Source organism: Centruroides vittatus, unplaced genomic scaffold, assembly GCF_030686945.1.
Source record: "Centruroides vittatus isolate TY-2023 unplaced genomic scaffold, ASM3068694v2 contig_904, whole genome shotgun sequence".
Lineage (NCBI taxonomy): Eukaryota > Metazoa > Arthropoda > Arachnida > Scorpiones > Buthidae > Centruroides > Centruroides vittatus.
The window spans coordinates 987,045-1,014,513 of record NW_027122594.1 but is presented as its reverse complement, the minus strand read 5'-3'; the positions used below and the strand labels follow the sequence as shown (position 1 = coordinate 1,014,513).

The window sequence follows — 27,469 nt, the reverse complement described above, 5'->3', positions numbered from 1 at the left end:
CTGTAAGTCACATTATTTCAATTCAAATATTTTCCCCTGAACAGAGTTAGATACATAATCAGCATGACTATTACTAACAGGAGAAGTATGATGCACAGGAGAAAACCACTACTCCACGCAGGCATGTTCTACACTATGTCACAAAAGCATCTGGACAGCTATAACATGCAAAAGTTCTTTTAGTTATAACTCATTTCTCATATGAAATAGAAAAAAATAATGACAGATCTGAAATCCTCAGACTTTTTTACACTAGAAAAAATATTTAAATATGCCAAAAACAGAAATATAATTTTATTTTAAACTGCGAAAATTATGCAACTAAGAAAAAACTGTTTAACCTTTTTTTGCTAATTTTTTTCTTGCTGATAAAGTTTGCAAAAGAGTTTTATACAAAATAACATTTTGGAACTCAGTTTTGTGGTTGAACAAATCCAAATTCAATGTCTTTGGTTCAGATGGTCGCCTAAAAGTATGAAGAAAATCTGAAAAATCTTTAAAAATGAAAAAGCTGAATCCTGTAGTGAAATATGGAGGTGGTTCAGAGCTAGTTTGAGGTTGTATGTCTGCAAGTAGTGCTGGAACTCTGGAATTCATTGATGAAATAATGAATCAATATGTGTATAAACAGATTTTAAATGAAAATGTTCATAAATCGGTAAGAAAATTAAAGTTACAGTGAGGGTTTGTTTTCGTGACAATAATCCGAGGCATTCTGCAAAATCGGTAAAAGAGTTTCTTGATATGCACCGTATAAAAGTGGCCACCACAATCACATGACCTTGACCCAACTGAACATTGAATAAACCATCAGAACAGAATCAATAACAAATATACCTGATCTTAAAAACATCACCACCTATTTAGCTGTTACTACTGTTAAGAAAACCTAGAGAATTCCACGTGGCCAGTCTGTTGGTGATGTACAAACTGACGACCGACTACCAGTGTTCAGGGCAAAAGGAGGTCCAACTCGTTATTAAGCATATAAAACTTAGTTTTTTTTCATTATTTATTTCCTGTTTCTGGATATCTTTGTGTCATAAAATTTTCAAAGTTTAAAATAAAATTATATTTCTTTTTTCGATTGATGTTTTTTGCATATTTAAATATTTTTTCTAGTGTAAAAAAGTTGAGGATTTCAGATCTGTCATTATTTTTTTTCCTATTTCATGTGAGAAATGAGTTATACCTAAAAAACTCCTAGGTATCTTATAACGTCTTATAGGTGTCAGGATACTTCTGTGATGTAGTATATGTGCTACTGTCGCAGTAATGACGTAACAGCGCATCCATTTCACACTATATTATTGTAGCAGTAATTAAGTGACTATAATATACATTTTTAAAAATCATCTCCTTTTTGTAAGAATTATATTTAGCTTATTATTTTCTTAAACTTTCTGCCAATAGATAGCACTATATGTAAAGCCAGAAAATCGAACATAGACAAAAATTCATATACAGTCAAACCTGTTTTTATGCGGGGGATAGGGACCGCATTAAAAAAGACGCATTAAAAAAATCGCACGAAACTTCACGAATGGCTGTAAAAAATAGTTTTCGCAACACAATTAAAAAATATTTTTTTTATGCGGTCAACAGGGACCGCATAAAAAAAGTCTCACATAGAAAATAACTCAAAACCGTACGAAATAGAATTTATTGACAACAGATGTCAGCACTTGACTGCATCGTCTGGTCTATCGTCTGTTTTACATATTTTTGTCCAGGTGGTGTTTTGTTGACTTAAAAAGTAAATTATTTCATTTTTCGCATATTCATGCAATAATATTACTATAATAAGTGCATTTATGCTATAATAAGTTTATTTAGCTATAATAAGTCAACGTAAGACATGACGAATCGCACGAGACTAGTCGCCAACTATACCGCACAAATTAAAAATTCGCATTAAAAAAATCGCACAAATAAAAATCGCACATAAAAAGAGCGCATAAAAACAGGTTTGACTGTATATATGAATTTAGATTGATAACATGAAAACATTGAGCTGAGAAAAGTCATCACTTATTTCTACTTTTACTTATTCCAGTTTGTTTAAACTCACAATTTAAATGTTAAATTTAATAGAAAAATATTTACATGTAAGTCATACCCAGTTATTGCTACAGTTGTCGATGTAGTAGCACGTAGTGCGAAGAAAAGAATGGTTCCAAAACAACACACTCCTAATAAACCACCAAATACTATATTTATCGTGTGAATTTGGATAATTTCTTCGCCTTTAAATTCAAAGAACACAAACAAATTTCCAAATAGAAGACTATAATAAAACACAAAATAAATTACTTTTTAATATTTCAATACAAATTACATTTATTTTACCTATAAAAAGATATTTACCTACATTGTAGCATAGCCCAGAATATACCACTATTCCTAGATATTGTTTCACTATCTGAATTGACAGTGAGGAAATTTCCTTGTCCTGTCCAGATTACTGTAATAATTTAAAGTAAGTCAAATGCAAAAAATTCAAATTGACAAATTACTACATTCATTTGGGATGATATATTGGGTGGTAAAAGTCAGTTAAGTGTGTTTTACACTAGCATGAAGGGCACAAAACTTAACAAAAGCAAAGAGAGCTATCGACAAAATGTCAGCATACGTAACCTTGAAAAGCGAGTTGAAAATTTTTATGTCGGCCAATGGGAGTACGCGACAGCTAGGGCACATTAGCAAGCACAACCCAATGAAATTGACTTTTTCATCTCGACTAGAGTTCTCAACTCAACAGGAACAGGAACCCAATAATTAAAAAGATCCATATTGAAATATTACTGGTATATAATTAAATTTCAATAAGCCTACACCACACAGTAAACAAAAAGAAGAAAATTAATCTGGCAATTGCAATATATATAACATTTTTTAAAATGCCATCTATTGGTAAAAATGCAAAACTGCAACCTGTGACCATGCTTACTGCCTTACACAACCTTGCAACAAGAATAAAATTTGCTTCACCGGTCTCATTTGCTCTCTTTGCTTTTGTACCCTTCGCGTCTAGCATAAATCAAACTTTAATACAAATATTTTTAAAACAATTAAAACTAGTTTGGAACGGTCACGTGTTGTCATTTATTTCTTTGGAAGTGTCCAAACCACAGATAATAATGTGCAACCGTTTCTATAGTCGTATTCGTCGACTCGACCTTCGATCACCGGTACTAAGGCCGACAATGCAATGTCAGCTCCCAAAGCAGCTAGTATTCACCATTATTAATACACTATAACTTTTCAATAGACACTGATATGCACAAAAACTACTTTCCTTCAAAAAACATTGCTAGAGTAAGTAAAAAAGGTGTTTTTGTGTGTATTACTGTCTCTTGCTTTTACCACTTTGTTTTCTAGTTTTGTTTGGAACAATTAAAATATTTATAGAGTTGGTCAAAATTTAAAATTTCTTTATTTTTAAACTAAATTTCAATCAAAAAAATTTCTAAAAAAATAAGTGATTTATTAATTTGTATTTAAAAAATTTGTATTAAATTTAAGATAACAAAATAAATAAGATGGTTACACAAAAGACTTTCTTCAACTTGTTATAAATATAATTGCCAATTGACAAACTCTGAGAAAAGTAAATTTTGAAATTGATTTCTGGTGACTTAACAATTAATACTTAAATAAATTTATTTAACAAGCTTCAAAAATATATTTTTTTTATAATTTTCATACATACTTAATATATTTATTAAATGGATTTTTTGAAAAATAGTTTTAGATTTTCCTTTTTTCTTTACTTTTATTTATTCATATTCTAATAAGTTAAGTTATTTAGTAGTAAATAACTCTAAATGGATAAAAAAGTAACAGAAAACAAAATTTATTAATATGTGATTACTGTAACAAAAAGTAATGATAGCTACTAAAACAGAATGAAAGCAATGATTATTTTAAAATGACAGACTGAAACAGCATTTTAAAATAAAGATTCATTGAGGTACAAAGACTCTTCTATGTGGCTTACAACATTGCATTCCGTCTCAAAATCTGATTCAACGATTTTGATAAAAGTTTGCAATTTCCCATTTATTACAATGAGCAATCCAAAAATGTTATAAAAAAATCGGGGTCCATAATATTTGTTTTAGAGATTAAAGGTCATAGCATTAACACGCAAAGCACACGAGAGAGGACAAAACGATATTGCACAAATAGCGCAATTTTGTTGGGTGATGTCCCAAGGTTGCTAGCACGTCTTTTATAAGTCTTGTAGAATATGATTTTGTTATAAAAATTTGATGGACCGATTTGATAAAACTTTGCCATTTTCCATTAACTGCAATAAGGAATCAAAAATGTAAAAAATAAGGGTCTGTGACTTCCTTTTCGATAAACAGTGGAGTCAAAGTGACAATGTCCATGGTTCCTGACTTCATTCAGTGCTCCTAATAGAATTTAGGGAATAAAAATAAAAAACAAGTATATAGGTGCAAAAATCAAACGAAACACAAGAATAAAGTGATCGATGGTGATTGCTTTGTTCTAGGATTGTTTCTCCATATCTGACCAGTGCAAGGATCTCATCTCCTATGGCTGGCAGTTACAAGCAAGATCACGGAAAGGTACGGGCAGAGCATGCCCAGGATGCCAAGATAATAAAGTGCCAAAATTCCAAAATTGTTACTTGGGCAAACTAATAAATTCATAGAAAACTGCCACAGATAATAAAAATTATGTTATGGAATATAATATGCATTATATTAATGAAAAGTGATTTTATAATTTTAACATTTGTAATAGACTATGAAAGGCTTATCTGAAAGTCACCATATTTAAGTTTGCTTCTGATATCAAATGCTCTAGCCACATACATAAATATTATACAAGGAACTCTTTTGTGGAAACAAGTGCAAGGTTCACCTGTCTGGAACCTTCAGGTACAAGGATTGCTTCTTCTGTGCATAACAAGTGCAGGAATCTCTACTTTCTTTATGGCTCTGCCTAAATTCTATTGCGATAAGACAAAGTTGTGCAATGACATAGTTGCAGTGATGTCAACACTGAATATCACTTATGTAATTTTGAAACTAAAGTGATAGAATAAAAAGTTCTTATTGATATTAATCTTATTAATTCTTATCTCATTAAATCCTATTAATAAGATTAATATTGATATAAGATATAGTCTGTTTCAATGTAATGAAATTTTGTACTTGTCAAATTTCCATCTCACCTATACTCAGTGGTGATATTCGAAACATTTAATAAAGGGTTTGCTAGCAGAAAATTTTTCCCTGACAATCACCGACAAACAAAATGAAAGTTTTGGCTAGAAATAAATACAATACCTTTTCTTGCGATATATCTAATAATCAGTGGCGTATTTGAAACGTAACGAGCCCTGGGCGAAGACCAGGTAACAATAGTATATTAGTGCTGTCAACTCTTTTCTTTTTCTTTTAGGCAGAGAAATTTTTCACCCCGAATGGCACTGCTGATAATAGACGGATGTCATCATCTCTCGAAATACAATATCCTTTTTATTTCGCTGTCCATAGCCCGACACGTGTTCCACAGCCATCTTGTATTATCTCGCACGCATGAGATTGTGAGATCTCTCTTATGACTGGATCTAGTTCCAAGAACTCTCTTGAATCGATCGCAATTAAACCTCGTTTCGGTCAAGATTGAAACGGTCGAGAGAGATCGCACCAAGACATAGTCCCCGACCTTGCTCACAATCTAGATTGAAATGCTCAGTACGAACGGAGTATAAAGCTCTAGTTTAGTAGTATTACAGAGTATAATATGTATATTTTAATATATTTTTAAAAAAAAACAAAACCACTGAGAAATGTTCCGTGTGTTTAACAAGGTTCGGAAAACTGAAAATTTTAACAACGGGTTCGGCCGAACCTGTGCGAACCCGCTGAATATCACCACTGCCTATACTGCTTGAAATCTACTGTATATACTTTTCAATGTATTCTCATAGAAGAATATTGACTCTATATAATGGGAAAACTGTTTATGTACAGTTTTCCCATTATATAGACAGTTACATTACACAGTTTTAATATTATGTTAACTCTTTTTGTGTAAATTACTTTATCTACGTAAAATATATTTTTTTCTATTTTGAAATTTGAAAATTAAATACGAATATGCAAAACAAACTGTAATAATTAGACAATATATATATTTGACATTTTAAAATTTATTAAATGTTTTACTCAAATAACACATTAAACAACATTCTTTAGGTATTAAAAGCATTTACATAAACATAAAATGTACAACACAAATACTTCTGACAACATATTACAATCATCATCAGGCAAAATAATGGAATATCAAACAAAATGTATTTGTGTATTTGTGTGTGTGTGTGTTGTATATATTTTATGTTTATATAAAAGCTTTTAATGATGAAAGACATTCTTTAATGTGTTACTTATGTAATTTGGCATCAAACTTTATTAAAATATGTTTTATTTTAGATACATGACAAATCAGAAAAAGTTTAAAAAATATTAAAAATTTAAATGAAATCAAGCTTACCGAAGATTTTGATAAATAAAATAGCAATACTTACATGCAGCACCAATTCCAATGAGAACAGATGAAAAATATAATCCCCATGTCATTGGATATAAAAAGTTTGCAATGAATACGCTGAAATACATTTTTGGAGTTAAATATTTTAAAATAGCATAACATTCCATTTTTTAAAATTCTAAATAAAATTTTTATAAAACATTCTACTGGATATTTCCACAAACACTAGTTTAATTGCAGAAATTGAGCGAGTTTAATAGAAAATGCCAACAATAAAAATAAGTCTGGGCTTGCTTTCGGAAACTTACTTGTTAACAAAATTATATTGTTTGTAATCAAAGAATTGTAATATTCATCAATTTATTCATCACATTTTATATTATTCTTGTTTTCTTCTTCTTCATTATTTTCAATTGTCTAACTCTAATCAATGTTGATCTACATTTATGTTCAATTTCTCCTTTGTAATCCATTTTTGGCTATTCCAAGAAGTACAAAACTTTTAACAATTAATTATCTTTTGACACCAAGAAAACGATGGAAATAAACTTCAAAATGATTATCTAATTTGGTCGTCTTCCATGCCGATCTATTGTCTGGAAAGGTCATCTTCATTTCTTGACAGTTTCCTCTAAAGCAAAGAACATCTCCAAAAATTGTGGAGCCAAAAGCAAGCCTAGTAATATCAAGGAAAAAGATCAAAGACTTACATCTGGAACAGAAATATTTATGGAAATATCCAGTGACTTTTGCAAAAATTTCTGTAAAAATAATTTTTCAAGAAATATTGTTTATAACCCAGTATATAGTCTTAAAATTTAAACAACAATATACAATAGTTCACAAAATTATTTTACTTTAAGCTGAAACAACTTCAACATTATGTAACATCATCTTCACATGCTAAGAACAGAACAGAATATAATTTAAAATTTAACTGTTTACCTTATTAAACATCATATTTTTTAATCTAAAAAACATAAATTACTTAACTGCATGAAGTGGAAAGTATGGTAAGGGGGCTTTTTCATAATTAAACTTAATGTATTAAATCATGCAAATCTAACCAAAATTCTGGAAGATATATAGTTGGTTATTATTAGGGTCTAACTGCTTAATAAACAATGTTTCCCGTACAAAAAATTGTTTAGGGTCAGTTATGCTCTTAAGCAATTTTACATCATCCCAGTATGGTATAAAGTTATCCTCCAACACATCTTGCCAACAGGATATTCCCATTACTTTTATTAACAGCCATCTGGTGCTCTCTAATGCACTTATTAATTTGTCTTGTGGTGGCACAAATATAATACATGCAAGTGTTGTCTCCGGGGCATGAATAGAAATTGCATATATCTCTGGTGACCTATCCTTCCCAACTAGTCTTGTTACAGGAGATAAGGTAACTAGCTGTAGGCAGAATATACCCATTGTTATTGAAAAGAGGAGTCAATTTCGTGGAAATAGTTAAACCGAGCAGAATAGCTGTGGCACAATAGTTTTGTGTGTGAAATTAGGGATTAATGCATTTTGTATCTTATTACATATTGAGACTAAACTCAAACTCCTACTACAACTATTGTTACCATTGTAGGAATTTGAAAATCAGAATATAATCTTTTCTATTTGTGAGGAATTGAGCCCAAATGTTATTTTATTTTCTGGAGCCATTACATTTTGTTTCAGTTTTTCTTTCTTATTTTGGGAGTTTGTTTTCTTAACCGGATAAAAAACCCACACCCTCCAATCAAAATTAATCTCCATTTAAAAGACCGATAGCTTTACCCAATACCTGTTTTGCTTGTATGACAGCCAGTCCAGTCCTAGTCAAAAATGGTGTATTACAAATAGTCATTAAATTGATATGTCACAGGAAAATTTAATCAACTTAATAATATTTAGTAAAATATTATACAGGAAAATTGTCAGTAAGAAGAGATATGTAAAATAATTGTTGACAAATAAATATGTAGATGAGCATCAATGATGTCAGAAATGTGATGTTACATGCAGTTTTTAAAAGAATAGCTGAAGTACAATTTCCAGCAGACACCAATTGTGAAGAATAGATGAATGGTTTGAGAAAAGTTGCATTTGTAAAGTAGATTTATGTTAGAAGTTACGATGCATTTCTTGTTAGATAAATGCCATTAAATTCTTTTGCTTTTGTTGTTTGAAATAATTAGTAATTTTGTTCAGAATTAATTTTTTCCTACATTTATAGTTGTATCAACTAATGCTTTTGTCGGGATTTGAATCGTCTGGACGTACGATTCCCACCTTTTTCTCTATTTCAAACAAGCAACGGTCGACGCTGGAGAAATGACCGTTAGTTTCGAAAGCAGGATCGCCGATTGGCCGCCTATCGTTGAAACATCGCTGGACCTCCGACAGAGCTACAAAGCACTGATTGATCAATCAATCCTATCTTCGATCCATATAAAAGGGTTGAGTTTTGGCGGGAAAAGGGTTGGTCAAACGAACTCGATTAAGAAGGTTGCTTTCGTCTCGCCGTTTAATTGCTGGACGTCAAAGGAGTTTGTGACTAGCCGAATCTCAGGGATTGCTTCGCAAGGTATTTTTCTGACGGACCTGTAAGGATTTTGGAGGACTATTTGAACTTTAGTTTATTCTTGTGTGTGAAAACCTACATTGTAAATATTTTAACGTTGTAATTTTCATCTTTTGTAATCATCGCTGTTTTGTAAACTTTAATTGACAATATAAAGTTCTTGAAGTTTCATGGTAAATTTGACTGTTTTAATGTTAATTAAACTTTAATAATGAATATTCACTAATTATAAAATAACTATTTGAAGTTTTTGTGGAACATTAAATTTGGTTGTTAATAAATCTCAGTTTTGTTAAATTTTTGGACTTTAACTATCTAATAAAATAGATATAAGGTTGGTATCGACAACCTTGTATATTTAATTAATAAATTTAATCTGCATGCAGCTTCAACATTAAATATCATAGCAGATTTATTTTTATTTTAAACTTATACAGATTAATTAACAATAGAACAATCTGTTATTTAATAAATAAAATAAACTTACCAATATGTGACAGCACCAATAATCATTGCATATTTTGGTCCAGTAAATGAGATAGCTGATGGCGCAAGCCAGTTACATACTGCAAGAACTGCATAAATAACTGCCAAGCTACACGAGAAAGAGCACAAATTTTAGTTTCAGCAAATTAAAGTAATATCTTTTAACTAAAATGTGACAGATGAAATATTCAATTTATAATTATATATATAAAATTATTGAAAAACAAACCTTGTGTAACCTTCACCATGGTAAGATGGATTCTGATGCTTTATACTTTTAATTACAATTTTCTGTAAATAATAAATTTACTTAAATGAAAACAATAATTATTATAAAAATAAAATATTTTTTATTTATTAATATTATAATAATACATAATCCCTAAAACATACCTGTAAACCTTACAGGTGTTGAAACTGCCATCAAGCACGTATAGATCAAATGTTTTCATCATATCATGGATATATATGAAATGCACTTTAGTGCAGTTAAGTAAAATATTTCATTCAATGTCTACGTTTTACATTCATAATTATTTTGCCGTAGAAAGTTGTGATATCAGGGATGTCAAGTAATCATTCTAGCATTGAAAGCTGCAATCATGTTATCAAAAATTATTTTATTATATACAGTTTTAGTATCGGTGCCCAATGTTATTTAAAAAAAAAAACATATTTAGGTTTTCAAACACATGCTCGGCAGTGCATTTATTACAGATTTATTTGGTTATATACAATTTGAAAAAATTATGGTCACATTATGTATTGTACACTTTAAAGAAACAGTGAAAGAAATTGTGTAAATCACATTTTAATGAATGCACCATCAAGTGTGTGCTTGAAACATCTTTCTTTAAAAGTTACACTGGGCACCAATACCGAAACTGTATATAATGAAATAATTCTTGATACCATGATTACTTGATTTCCAGGACGATTACTCAATGTCCCTGATATCATAACTTTCCATAGCATAATAATTACGAATGTAAAATGTAGACATTGAATGAAATATCATACTTAACTGTACTAAAATGTGTTTTGTGTACATCTAAGATAAAACAATTGATCTATGAATACTTGATAGCAGTTTCTGTACTTGATTAGTTGATTCATGTACAATATATTGATGAGTTTGTACATTATATTAATATAGATCAGTGGTTCTCAAATTCTCAAACTTCTTCTGGTCACGTACTGTTTGAACAGAAATATGAAAATCCCGAGTACTCCTTGTGAAGACTGTAGAGCAAGCACGTCAAACTCGCGGCCCACAGACCGCATTCAACTCACAACTATTATTTCTGCGGCCCAGCCATTATAACAACACGTAAGAAACATTTTAATAAAAATTTTGTAACTTAACTTTTACAATATAGTGTTATGCATAATTATTAATAATGAACTACATTTGCCAATGACTGATTACTATATTTGTGTTGCATCTATTTGTGGTGCACCATTTCCCCGCACTAATACTAGCAGCAAATATTTTAGCTGCTGATTACATACCTACTATGACATGCCAATGCCACATCGTTAGTCTTGTACTGACTCGTTAAGTGTGCATAACAAGAAATATTTTGCTTTCAGAGAAGAATAAAAATAGGTTTATTTATGTTATGCTTATTAATTTTTGTAGTTATTCAGTGTCTGGTGAGTTAATGTTAAAAATAAACTATTATTTTTTTATTAAAATGTTCTATTATTTTATGTTAATGATTACTAATTTATTTCAGCCTTTTGTATTCAGCATGTGTCTATCAAAACCGAGTGGTAGTAAAAATAAACGAAAAATTGCTGACAAACATCGAAATTTTCAAAAGTGGGAATGAGTATTTCTGCCGTGAAATAAAAAATAAAATAATCTGCTTGATATGTAGTAATGCTATTAGTGTTCCAAAGTTATACAACATTAATCGTCACCAGGGCCGGATTTACATAAGAGCATTTGGGGCCGGTGCCCAGGGCCTCCAGAAAATAGGAGCCCCCACAAAACTATGTTTAAACACAATTTTTTTTTCTATTACCACGACAGCCTAGTGTGGCCTAATCATGAGAGCCTCAGGCAGAGAAAACCAAACCCGGGAAAAAACCTATGAAGCATATCGGAAAATTTCGGGAAAAAATTTCACATAGGTATTTTTTAATTAAATTAAAATAATTAGTTTTACACAATAAAATATACGTATGTTTACAATAACCTTATTTTTAAATGAAATTTTCTAGTTCCTAGTTGAAATCTAGTTGAAAGTACAGTATTTCGTGTAAATTTTCTAAATCATCACATTTGCCTACTCTTATAGGGGGCCCCCCACCATATTTGTGCCCCCGGGCCCTCTCTTTGTTAAATCCGGCCCTGATCACCACAATGAAAACCATAAATATGAGGGATTAACAAGACAAGAAAAGTTGAAAGAGCTCAAATTGGGACTGAAAAAACAACAGTTGTGTTTACTAAAGTATCACAAGAAAGTGAAGCGGTGGTGCATGCATGCTATGTCTTGTCATAGCTAAACACTCAAAACCTTTCACTGAAGGTGATTTCATCAAGTAATGTCTAATTAAAGCTGCAAAAATTGTTTGTCCTAGAAACGTGAAGGCTTTTCAAGCAACCTCTTTGTCTTGAAATACAGTTGTGGAAAGAGTTACTGATTTGGCTGACAATTTAAGTATTCAATAAAAAGCAAAATCATCTAGTCTTAAAGCTTTTTCCATTGTCTGCAATGAGAGTACGATCACTGGGGACGTAGCTCAATTAGCTGTGTTTCTTTGAGCTTTCTGGGCTTGCAACGTGGATTTCAACATTTTTGAGGAATTATTGGAACTAGTACCAATGCATAACACTAGTACAGGACAAGATATATTTAATTGTGTTTTTGAACTTCTGCAAAAGTACAATCTACCTGTGTCAAAATTAACTTATGTAGCTACAGATGGAGCTCCGCTGATGACCGGAAAAAACAATGGTTTTGTGGCAAAACTAACGCTTCTCCCACACCGGGTTGTATAAACAAAAAAATTAAATACCTTCTAAAACCGATAACCGGTGCGAACTATTTTTCGAAATGGCGAACGTTTTCGCTGCCCCTCCTGGGCTCTTCCTCAGGCCAATTCTGGATTTGATAATCGAACAGCATCGTTTTCCCAAACGGAATAAAAGGAAATTTAAATATTTGGAACGGCACGCGGTTGCCCAACGTACTCGATCGTTTAAATTACGGAACACGTTCCATTTATTTATGCTGTTCGATTATCAAATCCAGAATTGGCCTGAGGAAGAGCCCAGGAGGGGCAGCGAAAACGTTCGCCATTTCGAAAAATAGTTCGCACCGGTTATCGGTTTTAGAAGGTATTTAATTTTTTTGGTTTTGTGGCATTACTGCAAAAACAAAACAGTGAAATTTATGACAGATCTAAGATTTATCATACACATTACATTATACATCAAGAAGTATTATGGGTGATAGTAATAAACATGGAAAATGTGTTGTCATCTATTAGAAAAATTATCAATTTCATAAGACTTCAAAGCCTAAATCAGCGACAATTCTCTGCTTTCTTAAGTGAATTAGACAGCAATTATTCCGGTTTGTCCTACTATACGAGATATATTGGCTATCCTGCTCCAAGGTTCTTAAACAAATCTGGGACTTGAAAAAAGAAATATGTACTACACTACACTGGAGAACACCGGGACGTGTAAAATACTGCACTCTTAGAACCTATAACCGGTGTGATATAAAAACAAAAGACATGCAACATGAACAAATCAAGTTTAGGTGAAACTGTATCGTATCATAAATATGAAGAAAAAATTTTAACCCTCAGAATTGAAATTGAAACAAGGTTTGCAGACTTTATATTTTTGGAAGACAAGTTTTCTTTGTTTTCTTCAATTTTTTCAATAAATATTGAATCTGTACCTAATCAAATGCAAATGGAAGTAATTGAGATCCAGTGCCATTCAGATTTGAAGGCAAAATTCAGCAAAGTTGCATGCCTAGATTTAACAGATATTTACCTGCCAGGTTTGAAAATACTCAAAAATTCACACACACAATTATTTCCATGTTTGGGAGTACTTAACAGTGTGAGCAGTTATTTACAATTATGAAAGGAAATAACTCTCTTGTCAGATACAGAATTACTGACATTCACCTTGAGTCAACAAGATTTTCCCCGAAGTAGGAAAGATAGTAGCAGAGAAGATATGCCAAGTATCTGGAAGACAACATTAACTTTATCATTGTTATTTACATGAATAAAAAGTTCCAAGGATAAATTTGACCATAAGGATAAATTTTTGACCATACGGATAAATTTGTATCAGTACCAAATAATCCTTTTTAATAATCCAACTAGAGACAGATGGTTAACGACTTAAAAATCGACAAAATGACATTAAAAAGTACAAATGAATTTGATTTTATCATTGTTATTGTTCTATTTTTTATACTATACTTTTCAAAATAAACATATGAAAACTATAAAAATTAAAGTTTTTGTTTTTTTGCAGCCCACATAAACTTAAACCTTCTTTATTTGGCCCAGTTAGCCTTTGAGTTTGACCTGCTTGCTGTAGAGCAGCAATTTCCAACCAGTGGTCTGCAAGAGCTAAAATATGGTCCGCAAGAGATTTAAAACTTTTATTCATTTTAAATTATTATTCCCACATTGATACAAACTGAATTTAATTTTTACTAAAAATGTTATGTTTTCTATTATAATAGTACTGTTAAAGCATGTTGCTCTTGAGTTTAACGATTACTTATGTTAAAAGTTTTGATTAAAGTTTATTTTTAGATTGACACAGTTTATTTTTCTTGAACCTTGTGGTCCATGCTAACAACAATGAAATCAAAGTGGTCCCTGGCCAAAAAAGGTTGGGAACCGCTGCTGTAGAGGCTTCTACATATGCGTCTTGTATCACTGAAGAGCAATGACAATCCAACGTGTTCATATAGAAGCATCTTAAGCACAAAGTTAGTTTCCATAATTAAACATTATTTTCATATTTTATTGTCATGCACACAATCAGCAAAACAGTTCATATCTTTGCATTGATAGGCCTACTCTTTACAAAGTTAACAATTTTAACCAATTCATTGAGGGTAGTTTGCAAGTTCATGAGAATTTTCTTGGTGACCAATGTTTCTCAGTAGATAGTATAATGCATCCAATTTGCTTCCGGACTACTTTTGAATGTGACTGACAAGTCCATTGTATCTTTCCTTTCATGGCCTTTGCTCTATCCATGCAAATGCCTACACATTTGGACGACTCAATGCCATTTTTGGACATGAAATTATCAAGAGAGAGAATGTATTTTCCTCTTATTGTACTTTATAATAATTGACAAAAGTGATATTCCTAAATAGAATCATTTAACATGTATTGTACCTAAGATAACCTAGAACGCGCACCAATCTAGCTATCATGTTCCCTTTATATTTCCTGATTTTTATTTCATTTTTCATGTTCCCTTTTATATCGTACATTATTTAAATTTTCCAAGTTACGTTCTTTAATGTTACAATGTTACTTTCGAATGTTACGTAACTGAAGATCAGTAGATCCTAGTCGAAAATATTATTATTATTATAATAAACCTTTTGCCAGAATTTAATGGTTGGATTTTACCGGTATCGTCAAAACTATCTTAAACAAATGGAGGAAATGATACAGGTAGTGAAAAATTCACTCCTTATTAATACCAGTAAAATTTATTGTAATATAGAAAGTGTAAAAACAAATATTTTCGTATTCAAAATATTAACTTTCTGAAAACTACACATAAATAAACAATATAGAAAATTAAATAAGAATAAAAAATGCTATCATCGTATTGCATTTCCCTTTGAATCTTAAGATCAGAAATCAGGAAGTCTAAACTAAAAATAATATTTATATATAAAATACGGTCAGAAATGATAACCGAGGGGTGAACAACCACTCCAGAATTGTATACTTACATACATATCCCACATATCTTAAAATTACATAAACATATTACTTAACATTATAGTAAAAATTTATCTTTATCATCATTTTTACACAAACAAAATTATTTAAATAGTTCATTGACTTTAACAGCTACTTACAAAAACTGCCATTTTATCTACATTAAATTTACTAAATTAGTGTTATACGATCTCTACAAAACTACCGATATAAATTAATATGAATAACCTCAACTATATGTAAATACCAATAAACCAGCAAATTTTTGCTGGTTTATTGGTATTTAATATAAATAACCTCAAATAGACATAAAGTGTTATGTAAAATTGATGTTACTGTATCGTAAACTTTAGAATCTTACATTAAGTACAATGAATAAATTAAGAAATTTAAACTCATATTCCATCTAAATTACAAGAGTTCTTTTATAATAGAATATTTAAATTAAAAATTAATATTTTAATACAAACAAACATTTACGACCCTGTTCATTATCGACCTTCGGCCTAGGGTTAAAAGCGTATAAATTAAAGAAAAAAAGAACCGAGTTCTAATGGCAGAATTATAAAAACTTATTTTAAATTAGGTTTTTGAATGTTGTAAATTTGAAATAAGCTGTTATAGTTCTGCCATTAGAACTCAGTTCTTTTTTCTTTAATTAATTTGTAATTTATATGCTTTTAGCCCGAGAGAGACCTCTGAACGGGATTGAAAATGTTCGTTTTCATTGATATAAATATTAAAATATTGCTGGAAAAGTATATAAGGTGTAGAGTTTTTAGTATATTGGTTTCCAGTATTTTACAAACTTTTTTTTTCTCTGTTAGAATAATAAATATGTACATTACTGTTTGATCTCTTTACTCAATTAATGCTAAAACTGTTTAAATCTAGAAGGCTTTTTTAAAGCAAATATTGTATAATAATATGAAAATTGCATTTACTGGTCGCACACCATTGACTTAGACATCTTAAACATTGCTGCCAGATTCTCTTTGTGTACACACCTCTTTCATACTTTCTGATAAGTTCCCTTTTTACCTCAATTGCTGAAATTACAGCCTTCCTCTTACTTGTTAGACTTTGTTGCTTCCATATACTTCTTTGATGCCATGGTTAATAAAGTTAAGATGATATTGGGTTAAATAGAAAGTTTTTGCATACTTTTAACAGCTGTGGCTAGTTAACATACTATAGATGTGTGATTTAACTACACTACAACAGGTGTGAAATGTAACATATTTTTGCTAATTTGAGATTATATTCTTTGTTTAAAATCTTATTTTTCACTTAGAGTGCATTTTTCACTGAGCGCACTGTTTGAATTGTGAAGCATCGTTCAAATTCCAAAGTGAATTTTTGCCGAATATAGCATCTGTTATGATATTTTATTTTAAAAACTTTTTATGTAATTAATTAGTATAAAATGGAACTAAATTTAATCTTCAGGGTAGAGATGAATTTTATAAAAAAATTATAAATTGTAATCCATTTATAATCTTTTTTTATAAAACTCAAATCAAAACATTTATAATAGAGTAAGATTTTCATTAACGTCTGAACCTACCGGAGACGCGACGTGATCTCCTCTATCTTCCCATTCCCTCCACCTTTAATTACCAAAACTTAGTGGTATTAATCACACTAATACACAAACCTCCACGTGAAATTTCAGAAACTTCTGATAAAAAACACGGGAGATGTTAAGCTTCAAAGTGGGTGAACAAAATCCTGCTCTCCAGACACACTAATGTCCACACATATAAAAAGAAACCCCCGAATTATTTTGCATTTCTCGACGTTTCGAGGTCCTAAATCCAAAAATGAAAAAATCTAAGGGGGTTATTTTTTGACCAATTGCCATATTTTTCAGCTATTATTTATAACAGCGAAAAAGTAACGTGTTTTTGACATTCTTGCTAATTTCCATATCTCTTATTCATTTTCACAATATTTTGAAGTAATCATTCTTTATATTGTTGCATGCAATAATAACAACAAATATATATATATATTATAAGATAATGTAAACAAAAAAAAACATTTCTTATAATTATGAATGGCAATTTTTCATCAGTCGTAAAAAATGTATGCAACAATGGATCAAGGCTGCATACAAAGGTAATAAAATAATAATGAATGCATTTTAATCATTATTATTGTTATGAAATTTCACACAGGCTAATAAATAATTAGATTGAACTGTGAAACGTTCGAAATAAGAGGTACCACTGTACTCATTTGTACTTTACAAGGGTGACACTGTTTTGAAGTCAAACTGTAAATATGTGTAAAAAAAATAACTACGCAATAACTAAAATTATTATCCAATAATTTTAAAAATATAAAAACCCAAGTTTGAAATGTAAGAACTAAACTTACATTTTAATTCATTAAAACATGAGATAGCTTGAGTCGTTTCATGTAAAAATAATTGCATATTAATTTATTTTAAAATTTTCATCGGCATTAGTGCCATTTTCCTTCGAAGAACTCAAATTCTGACACACCACCAAATTATTTTCATTTCGTAAACATTTTTGTACCTATCGGTTCATCGTCGACTGTACAAACAAATCAGAATGAAGAGCGACTCCTTCATTCTAATTTATTTGTATAAGCTAAATGGCAGCGAACTGACAACTTCTAAAATAGGCTACTTCTGAAATTAATATCAGTTCTTAAATTTTAAACTGTGGTTTTGTCGTTCATTATTAAAATGAGTATTCATTATTCGCAAGTAACAAAGTAATTATTAAAATTATCACAAGATTGATGACTTTGCTTATCTCTAGTTCTGATTTCATTATCGGAGTTTATTTGATAAAATGCGGCAATTTAGTTATCATTTGGCGACCTCTGAACCGGGCTTTGTTTTCGCTATATCAGTTAAATTAATGAAATTTTTTTAATAAAATGATTTAACACTTTAAAACATATGAAAAATTTGTAATATTAATTTAAAAAAGACAGTTTTGAGAAGATATTATTATTATTATTATTATTAATTATTTTTCTTTTTACATTTTCCTCAGTGAATTCTGAAATTTTGGCTATGAAAAATAATAAATTTAAATTGTTATAAACGTTCGTGTTTCAAAAAGAAACAACTTAGATTTAAATAACAATTTTGATGCTAAATTCAGAAATAAGTTAAAATAAACAAAAATGTCAATTCATTGTAATTTACTACTGGATAAAATGTATTAAAATCTTCAAAATTGGAAAAATCTTAACAAGGTAAAGTAAAAAGAAACACCACAGCTACGAAAATTGTGCGCTATTTAGGCCTATATAAATAACGAATACAAAAACAATATATTTTCTGACTTGTAATTTCCAGGAGGTCAATTAAAATATATTTAAAAAGGCGCATTTGTATCTTTGAATACCTTTGTGTATATTAAGTTACACAACACCTTTCTTTCTTTTTTCTAGCAATATACCTTTTTAAATATATTTTCAATTTGTTACAGTTTAAATATGTTTTGAAATATTTACAAAAGTACAACTTTCTAATCTACACTTGATAATCAACTTTAATCAATATTATAAGAAATCATAAATAGATAACATTTACAAATAAATTTTCATCCTTTACAGGTTATAAGTATTTATTTACAAAATATAAAATAAGCAAGCTTCTGTAGGAAACGAAAACACTCATTTTTGACATAATATGGCTAAATATATGCAAATTACATTTATAATGTAATGTGAAAATGAAATTCAAAGTTATAAATACCAATAAAGTTTTCTATCGCATCTCTACCAAACTAATGGCATTATTAAGATAAATAATCACAGCTGTATGTATATAGCTAATAATCGCAAATAATAAATAACTAAATAAAGCAAAAACTAATGTTTTCCTCTGTTTTAAACAGTCATCTACAGGTTCGAAGAAATAATTTTCTATCACTTTAACTAAAGCATTTATTATGTTGATATTAAAAATGTGGTACAACCTCGAAATACAGTTGATTCGATTTAATTGGGCCACTGATCAGTCTGGGCAGCTGCTTTATTGGGCCAAATCCCAAAGAAGAGAAACCAAGCTAATAAATTAATACATAATTTAATCGCTTAATTGGGACAGTAGCAGAAAAGGAATTTAGCAATTTTTGATATTTTAGGGATCTTCTGAAAACGTAATCCTAACGGTTGGTGGAGAAAAAGCAATTTTGTCTTTCTTTCAAGCAGTTCAGTTTTTCCGGAGAGAGTCACCTTAGCAGGACATATCCCGTCTGAGATGGACCTGAATGCAAGCTACTGACCCGCTCTAGAATGGACCGGACGATCCCTTTAAAAGCAAAGGGACAATTTTTCCCAGACAATTTTTCAAGGTCTCTCGACTGAGTTGGAAGACAGCTAGAGTTTCCTTGGAAGGTAGTGTACATAATTATGTCTGGATTCAAACAACAGCCATCCGACTGTTCAGACCGGCATCCGCAGCTGGTGGATTCTATGGATGCTCGTGCCAAAGTGGCCCATTTCCAAACAAAGGAAACTATGCTCAAAGGAAGACTGTAAGGAGACATTTGGATGAACCCTTTCCTTTCTCCCTTTTTAGTTAGAACATGTTCTAACTAAAAAGGGAGAAAGAAAAAATCATTCGATCAGGAACAAATCGAACGGTCAACCCTTGTGTACGTCACTCAAGGGTGTCGCCAGGGGGAGGGGCAGCTGCCCTCCCCTAGAAATTCGAAAAAGTTATTTAAATGCTAAGTTTTAATTAAAATAATCTTCTTAGGCTTCTTATAAGTTAAAGAAAATGTTTTATTTGAGATATTTCTTTTCCGGTACATAGTAAATGATTAAAACTTTATGAATCGTTTTTATTTTACCTACATACAATTCATATCCTCTATCAATTTACATCATCTTGCCCCCCCCTTACCCATTGGTTGGCGTCGTCCTTGATGTCACTACTAATACTGTATTTGGCAACACTAGCGTGACGCAAATCAGTTATCTATCATCGGCAAATTTATAATACAAATATATTCTGTATTTTGGTTTAATAAATACCTAATTATTATTTTAAAGGTACCTAATTATTATTTTTACCTACTTATTTATTTACCTACGTATTACATATTTTATTTTAGAATTTATTATTAGTTCATTTAATTGGGGCAGCCGCTTAATTGGGCCAAAATGGATTAGTCCCAAAATGTCCCAATTAAGCGGAATCGACTGTACTTCCTAAACTGGAACTTCTATGTATTAACATGCCATAAACTTACTTTTCCAAAAGGATAATGTTTTTAATTTCAAATACACAATAGCAAATGATTTCAACATCTTTCAGGGATTGTATTCAGGCTTACACAGAAAGTTTAAAGGGTAAAAAACTCCTGACTTTGAGTTAATGAGTTTAATATCCAATTTACGCAAATATTTCTGTGGCTGTAAATTTCCCATTATCAAGCAGTTTCTCAAGAATTTGTTTATAGAATGACTACAAAATTTTGCACAGTTAATGATGTTTTTGAAAGCATTGTCAAGGCACTCCCTTGTGTCCCTATCAAAATGCTAGTAATATACTTTATTGGTAAATGGATTTTGATGCAAGGTTTCAATGGCAAACCAACAGCATTTGGTATGAAACCATAATAAGTGGTGGGATTTGGCCGGTCCACACACTTATTTGGCAGAACCGAACTGTTTCCTAAAATATCTTTAGTTCAGTGAACTGATTATTAAAATTTATTTGTAATATTTGTTTGGGCAATTTATCACAAAAGTCTGTAATTGCATAAGATTGCCAACTTTTCACAACTTGATGCAGACTGAAGCAAAAGAAAAGAGAACAAACAATTGTTTATTGTGACATTAAAAATTGCAGCCCGGCATTGTGACAATCATATTTTTAATTTAATTTAAAATATAGGCTCTCCGCCTCAAATTAGTGGTGGTTTGCCCCCCATACACCATACTTTTCCTTTAACAATCGAGTCGTGCCGGTCATCTATCTAACACCTTCCGGGAGGAAGTTTTGAATCGAAAGAATGTGATTTTTGGTTTGCATCACAAGTTCTTATATAGTTAATTGGTGTCTCCTGCCCCTAAGGTTTCCATATCTGGTCTCAGATTTCATTTATCTAATTCTGTTCTCAAAATTAAGGAAAAATGGACAGACAATGGGAAATTGAAGCCCAAAAGCTATGCAAAAGAGCAGTAAGTACAAGTGAGAACACATTGCTGCTGCAATTGCAGTTGATCTGCAATCACTTATCACAATCAGCCATCTGACATTCTTTGCTCAACTCGTAATTACAAGTGATAAGCTATAAGCACAAACATTTATGTTCCCAATTCAGAAACTGATTAAAAAAAATCATCCCAGAAACATGTTTGTGGGATGATTTTTCATATCAATATTAAAAATTTGGTTTCTATTGCTGGATAGTTCTGAGTAAGAGGGTAAGAATTAATCACACAGCCACACACACAAATATTTAAATAAATGAGATGCAAATCATAACAGAAGACGCCAATTAACAAGCAATATAAAAATATCCTTAAATCATAGTTTTACTGTTACTTTTTGTCAGGGATATTTAACACTTTTAGGCAGTATTTTTATAACACTTTTTGTTACATAAGGAAATATTTTTAACCAATTGTTGGGTAACATTGATCTTTTTTCTCATATAGGTAGGTACTTGCAGCTGGTAGATATAATAAAGTTTTGCCATTTTTGATACTTTTTTAAGATGTTATATTGTGCGTTTAGTCTACTGAGAGTCATTGAAGTGACTCTGCAGACTCCCTCACATACTATATCATGTTATCAAAAACAGAATGTAACAGATAATTTTCCAAATACAAAATGCTGATTGGTTTAAATTAAAAATCAGAATATTCAATCAATGTTACCTTAGGTATACAAAATGGCAGCTCATTTCTGACTTCAGCATACAGAAGCAAAGAAACAGTGGGGATGCACGTTTTCTAATCATAACCTATTCTAATAATTTAGTTGCTAATAATTATGATAATTTATTAGAATAGGTTAGGTTTAGAAAATGTGCGTCCCCACCGTTTCCTCGCTTCTGTATGCTGGAGTCAGAGACAAGTCGCCATTTTGTATACCTACGGTAACATTAACCGAATATTCTATATATGTTAAACATTCCACATTTGGATTATGGAACTCGAGACCGAAAATGTTAGTTTTTATTAAAATACTGCAGGGAAGAGAAAAGGTATTTTTTGTATGAGTTTTTGACAGATTATGCCAATTATTTTTACACTTTATAACATTTAAACAGACATCCTATAAAAAAAAATTGTTTTTAATTTTATTGATATATTACATTTGAGTAAGAGCAATTGTATTAAAATTATTTAACCTAAATTATTTAAAATATTAAAAGTGTTTTCTTAAAATAAATTTAAAGGTTTCTGATTAGGAGGGTCAAAGACCAAACTGGTTACAAAGTTGGAAGATAATCAACTTCCTATATTACAGCAGGTCCAAAACAAAACTGTTCGAGAAATCAGTTTCTTAAAAGTATATATCACAATAATTTATATTTAATATCTTCAATAAGAATCCTTTTCCTTTTAAATGAAAAAAAGTAAATATAATAATTAGTTGAAAATCGTAATTTATCAAATAATACAAAAAATAAAACAATTAAAAAAAGAGAAAATGATGAAAATAAAAATTGTGTCTTAGTTTCTTATTTTCAAAATACCTTTCAGGATAGATATATTTAGCTTATTTTATTTTTATAATATTCAAATACCTGTCTCTTATGCCCATTGAATTATAATCATTTTAAATTTAAATATGATATAGATGTGAATAGAATTAACTTAACAATATTATAATTATAATCTTTAATGTAACTAACAAAATATTTTTTTAAGTTCATGCTTATATATATATATAACAAACAGAAAAAATTTTTAAAAAATAACATCATAATACCGTATTTCACTTCATTAATATTGTTATAATTCAACCATTATAAAATTAAGCATTCTCTTTGACTAATAAATGATTATATTTGTTTAAATGTTAATTTATTTTTAAACGGCTCTACTATTCGTCGGATGGAGGCAAAACATAAAATATTCTTGCTGTTTTGTTCTCGTGGCTTGGGGCCGTTCTGTTATTTAGGAGTTGCAAAAATTATGGATACGTTAGAGAGGTTGAGGCCGAAGTTTTAAACGCGAAAACGTGTACGTCGGACGTTCGGCACCGCTTTCCTGTAACCCTAGAAGTTTGACAATGGTGTTTGGAATGTCGAGCACGATTCCACTGACATCCCAAACACCATTATCAAACTTCTAGGCCTGCGGGAAAGCGGCGGCGAACGTCCGACGTACACGTTTTTGCGTTTAAAACTTCGGCCTCAACCTCGTTATTGTCTACGAAAACCGAACAAATAAATAAAATTATTATCATTGAAAGATATATAACATCAATAGAATGAAAACGAGATAAAATATGCAATTAATAAAAGTCAAATTACTTCTTGCCACAAGTATTTAAAAGTAATCAGAAAAAAAAGTGTTTTTGAATAATATGAGTATATTTTCTCGAATATGAACAGGAAATAATACATTTTAAATAAGAAACTAAATTTTTTTGTTTATTTAAGCTGGTATGAAAAAAATATTGTGTTAGTTTTTATAACAGTAGATGATTCAAATCTTTGTTAAAAATAAATATAAAAGAAAGCTATAAACAGATTAATTCTGTATATAGTCTCTAACTGGTTTTTACATTATATTCTGACATTTTTAAAATTTATATAACAATATTTTTACCAGCAAAAATATTACTTCTTTAATTTGTAATTTTTCTCTGAATATTTACTTAATTTATTAGATAAATATCAAATTGTATAACAAATATCCTGCGAATACTGCAACACTAAGCCATCTAAAGTGTTTTTTGGAAATTAAAATATGTAATATTTAATTGATAATCAAAATTAAAAATGAATAGATTAATGGACAAAACAATCAAATAAACTATAGATTAAGCAATTAAATATATTTTTATAAAACGGTTTGGTTTAATTGGATAAGGCAACATAACTCAGGGTCGTGCCCGAGACTTTCTACGGAAAACTAGCTCCTATTTATGTGCTAGACCAGTGGTTCTCAAAGTGGGTGCTACTGCCCCCCTGTGGGCAGTAAGTAAATCTAGGGAGACGCTGGAGGGAGGGTAGTGAACGGTGACCAAAGGCAAAAGTTGGGGTCACTAACAGCTATTCCCTTTCCTCTGTTAAACGGATAAGAGGAAACATTGTGTTTAATGGTTTCCAGATGTTGAGAACAATGTACGGTAAGGGCACAAAGTGTGAGATTCATAAAAAAGTTTTCCTAATAATATTTCCAATCCTTTCTCACACATAAGAAAATGAGTTAGGGGGCGTTGAGTATACCTTTATGGAACAAAGGCGGCGGTGGATTGAAAAAGATTGGGAATCACTGTGCTAGACAGACGAAGGAAAACCAGAAAACTCCACACAGATGGCCAACAGGCCGTCGGTGCAAACTCACAACTGACTACCAAAGTTTGACAATTTATCCGCTCAACTACTCGAGGGCTTCTATAAACGAGACGAGAAACAGATTTATATAAACGAGGGTCTGACCGACTCTGAAATATGAAAGTCAAATCTCATCTATAAAATTCTAAGTCGCTCTTTTTTACCCAATAATTACAGTCAGTTCAATTCGGTCCCGTTCCGTTTCGAAGCTATTTTGACACCACCGACATTTCTTTTTCACCTCCGAGAAAAATACGATATAAAAATTCCATAAGCAGCAATGCAGTGTACATTTAGCATCGATCAAAGACAATATAGCATTACTAATTAATTAGATTTGAAAACATGCTGGGTTAGGAGAGCGTACAGGTTCAAAGCCAAACAACACAGCACACCGACACGCTATGGAACAAAACCCGGTAAAAGAAACGTCTCAAAAAACCAAGAAAACGTTACATGCCGACGAACCCTTTCGACCACATTTGATGTGCGTCATCGGGTTTATGCGTTCAAAGACGAAACGTAAAATGGAATATACAACTTTCGAAAGATGGAATACGAATGGAGCGAAAGAGACCGAGCGCACCAAAGACGACATCGTCATCGAATTTCTAAACGGGACTTCTGCGCGTCCGAGACACCTTCCGCACCCCGACAGTTTATGCCGACGGTCTTCCGGTCGGCTCCATAGAGTTCCAACCCTCTCCGTCCCGGGGACCCGGGGGACCGGGACCGGCAGTAGGCGGTCTTCCATCTTCAAACAGGCGGACGACGTCCGTCGAAGACAGAATTCTTCCCGTCCACCAGACTCTCCGGAGACGTCCGTCCCGCGCCGACGTCGGGTCTCAAACAGATCGGAAACAAAAAGAACGCGCCTCCATACTCCGGCAAAATACCGAGACACGGCCAACGATTTTGCAGAAAGGGAAGCAGGGCGGCAAGAGCGGGCCAGACAATCGACGCGCCGGATCGGTAATCGTACAAACATCGCCAACGATTTAGCCACCGGCAACCATCCTCGTCAAACGAACACATTAAATGTCACGGGCAATCTCACGTTGCCTACGAAAACGTATAAATTTCCACAAAACCTCGAACTAATTAATCAACGCGACACATCTGTAACCCGTCCACGGTACAGAGAACGTTTACTTCCGACGAAACCTCCGTTACACGGACGCAAACAATCGAAAGGTAACAACTATAACAAATTCGTTTGTAATTAACGTAAACGGACGTTCACGCCAAAGTACGAAAACTTTAACAGTTTTTTGCCAAATTTCAGAATATCTGACGAGCCGAACATCTTGACGGAATTATCTAAAGAAATATCCGAAGTAAGTTCGTACCTGAATCATGCTTCCGGTTTGAAATGCGGTGAAAACGAACATAAATGCAAAGCCTAGAATTATGATATTAAGAAATTGACGATTGATTCCCATTTCGACGTTTTCTTTGCTCGGCCCTTAAATCAAAGCAGATTTTCTCGACGTACGCAATCTTTATAGTACGATTTGCAGCGTAACATGTGATAGCCGATACGACCAGACGATAAGTCTCTACCCTAGTCCGCTAACTGGGCCATGTGTCACTAAATCAATAGCAGCGGTTCCACTGACACACTTCCGTAAACATTTTAAGAACGTAATCAGATGTACGCGTATTCCACCGAGTCTGTATACCAAACGGAAGCAAATTTAAAGAAATCCACGATTTTAATGCCGCGAATAATTTAAACCAGAATAATACTAAGTTTAAAGGCGCTGCAGAAATTAACGACAGATGGCGTACCTGCTACCGCGTATTTGTCCGCTTTCGTAAAAACACTGGCCGTAATTAATCACGTGACCTACATGCGTTTTCAATCGGATTCGGGTAAAGTTCGCGAAGTTTTTACGGCCATGATGGGATTGTATACGTCACATTATTATGCTTAGCTTTTTTATTATATATATATAGTCACCAAAACTGAAGGATTTTCCTATGGCCGTCTATATCGTTGGTTCTAGGCATCCATTCTTATAATGGAGATGCCTCTTGTCCAGTGGCGTAGCGATGGGGTGCAAGGGTGGTGTATTCGTGCACCCCCTGGTGCACCTGCAAGATTTAGTGATGTGAGAGAAACTTTCCCTGTCACTTCGCTACGTCTATGACGCGCAGCAGGACTTTAGTGGTATGTTGTACCACTAAAGTTGTTTTATTGTACTTGCTTATTGTAATACCGGTGTCTTAGTTATTGTGATATTTTGACATCTTTTATGCTACACTATGTACTATGCATCATCTTTGAATGTATTATTGTTAATACTGTATTTAATATTATACTGTTATATTTTATATTTAAATACATTTCAATCTTATGTAGAATTTCATGTATATTGTATCCATT

General features: G+C 31.6%; 1 protein-coding gene across 1 annotated transcript in view; it reads right to left on the bottom strand.

Moving 5' to 3' along the window:
* The window catches only part of LOC136984108 (UNC93-like protein MFSD11), a 61,366-nt gene extending 34,511 nt beyond the window's left edge, over nt 1–26,855 (bottom strand). Inside the window, exons 1-6 of the mRNA XM_067281032.1 lie at nt 26,430–26,855; nt 9,825–9,886; nt 9,597–9,704; nt 6,575–6,654; nt 2,368–2,464; nt 2,120–2,287 (exon numbers count right to left, since the gene is read on the bottom strand). Coding sequence (XP_067137133.1) covers nt 2,120–2,287; nt 2,368–2,464; nt 6,575–6,654; nt 9,597–9,704; nt 9,825–9,886; nt 26,430–26,522 — 608 coding nt within the window. The 5' untranslated portion in view covers nt 26,523–26,855. The remainder of the gene's footprint in view (nt 1–2,119; nt 2,288–2,367; nt 2,465–6,574; nt 6,655–9,596; nt 9,705–9,824; nt 9,887–26,429) is intronic.
* Nucleotides 26,856–27,469: the final 614 nt, after the last annotated feature.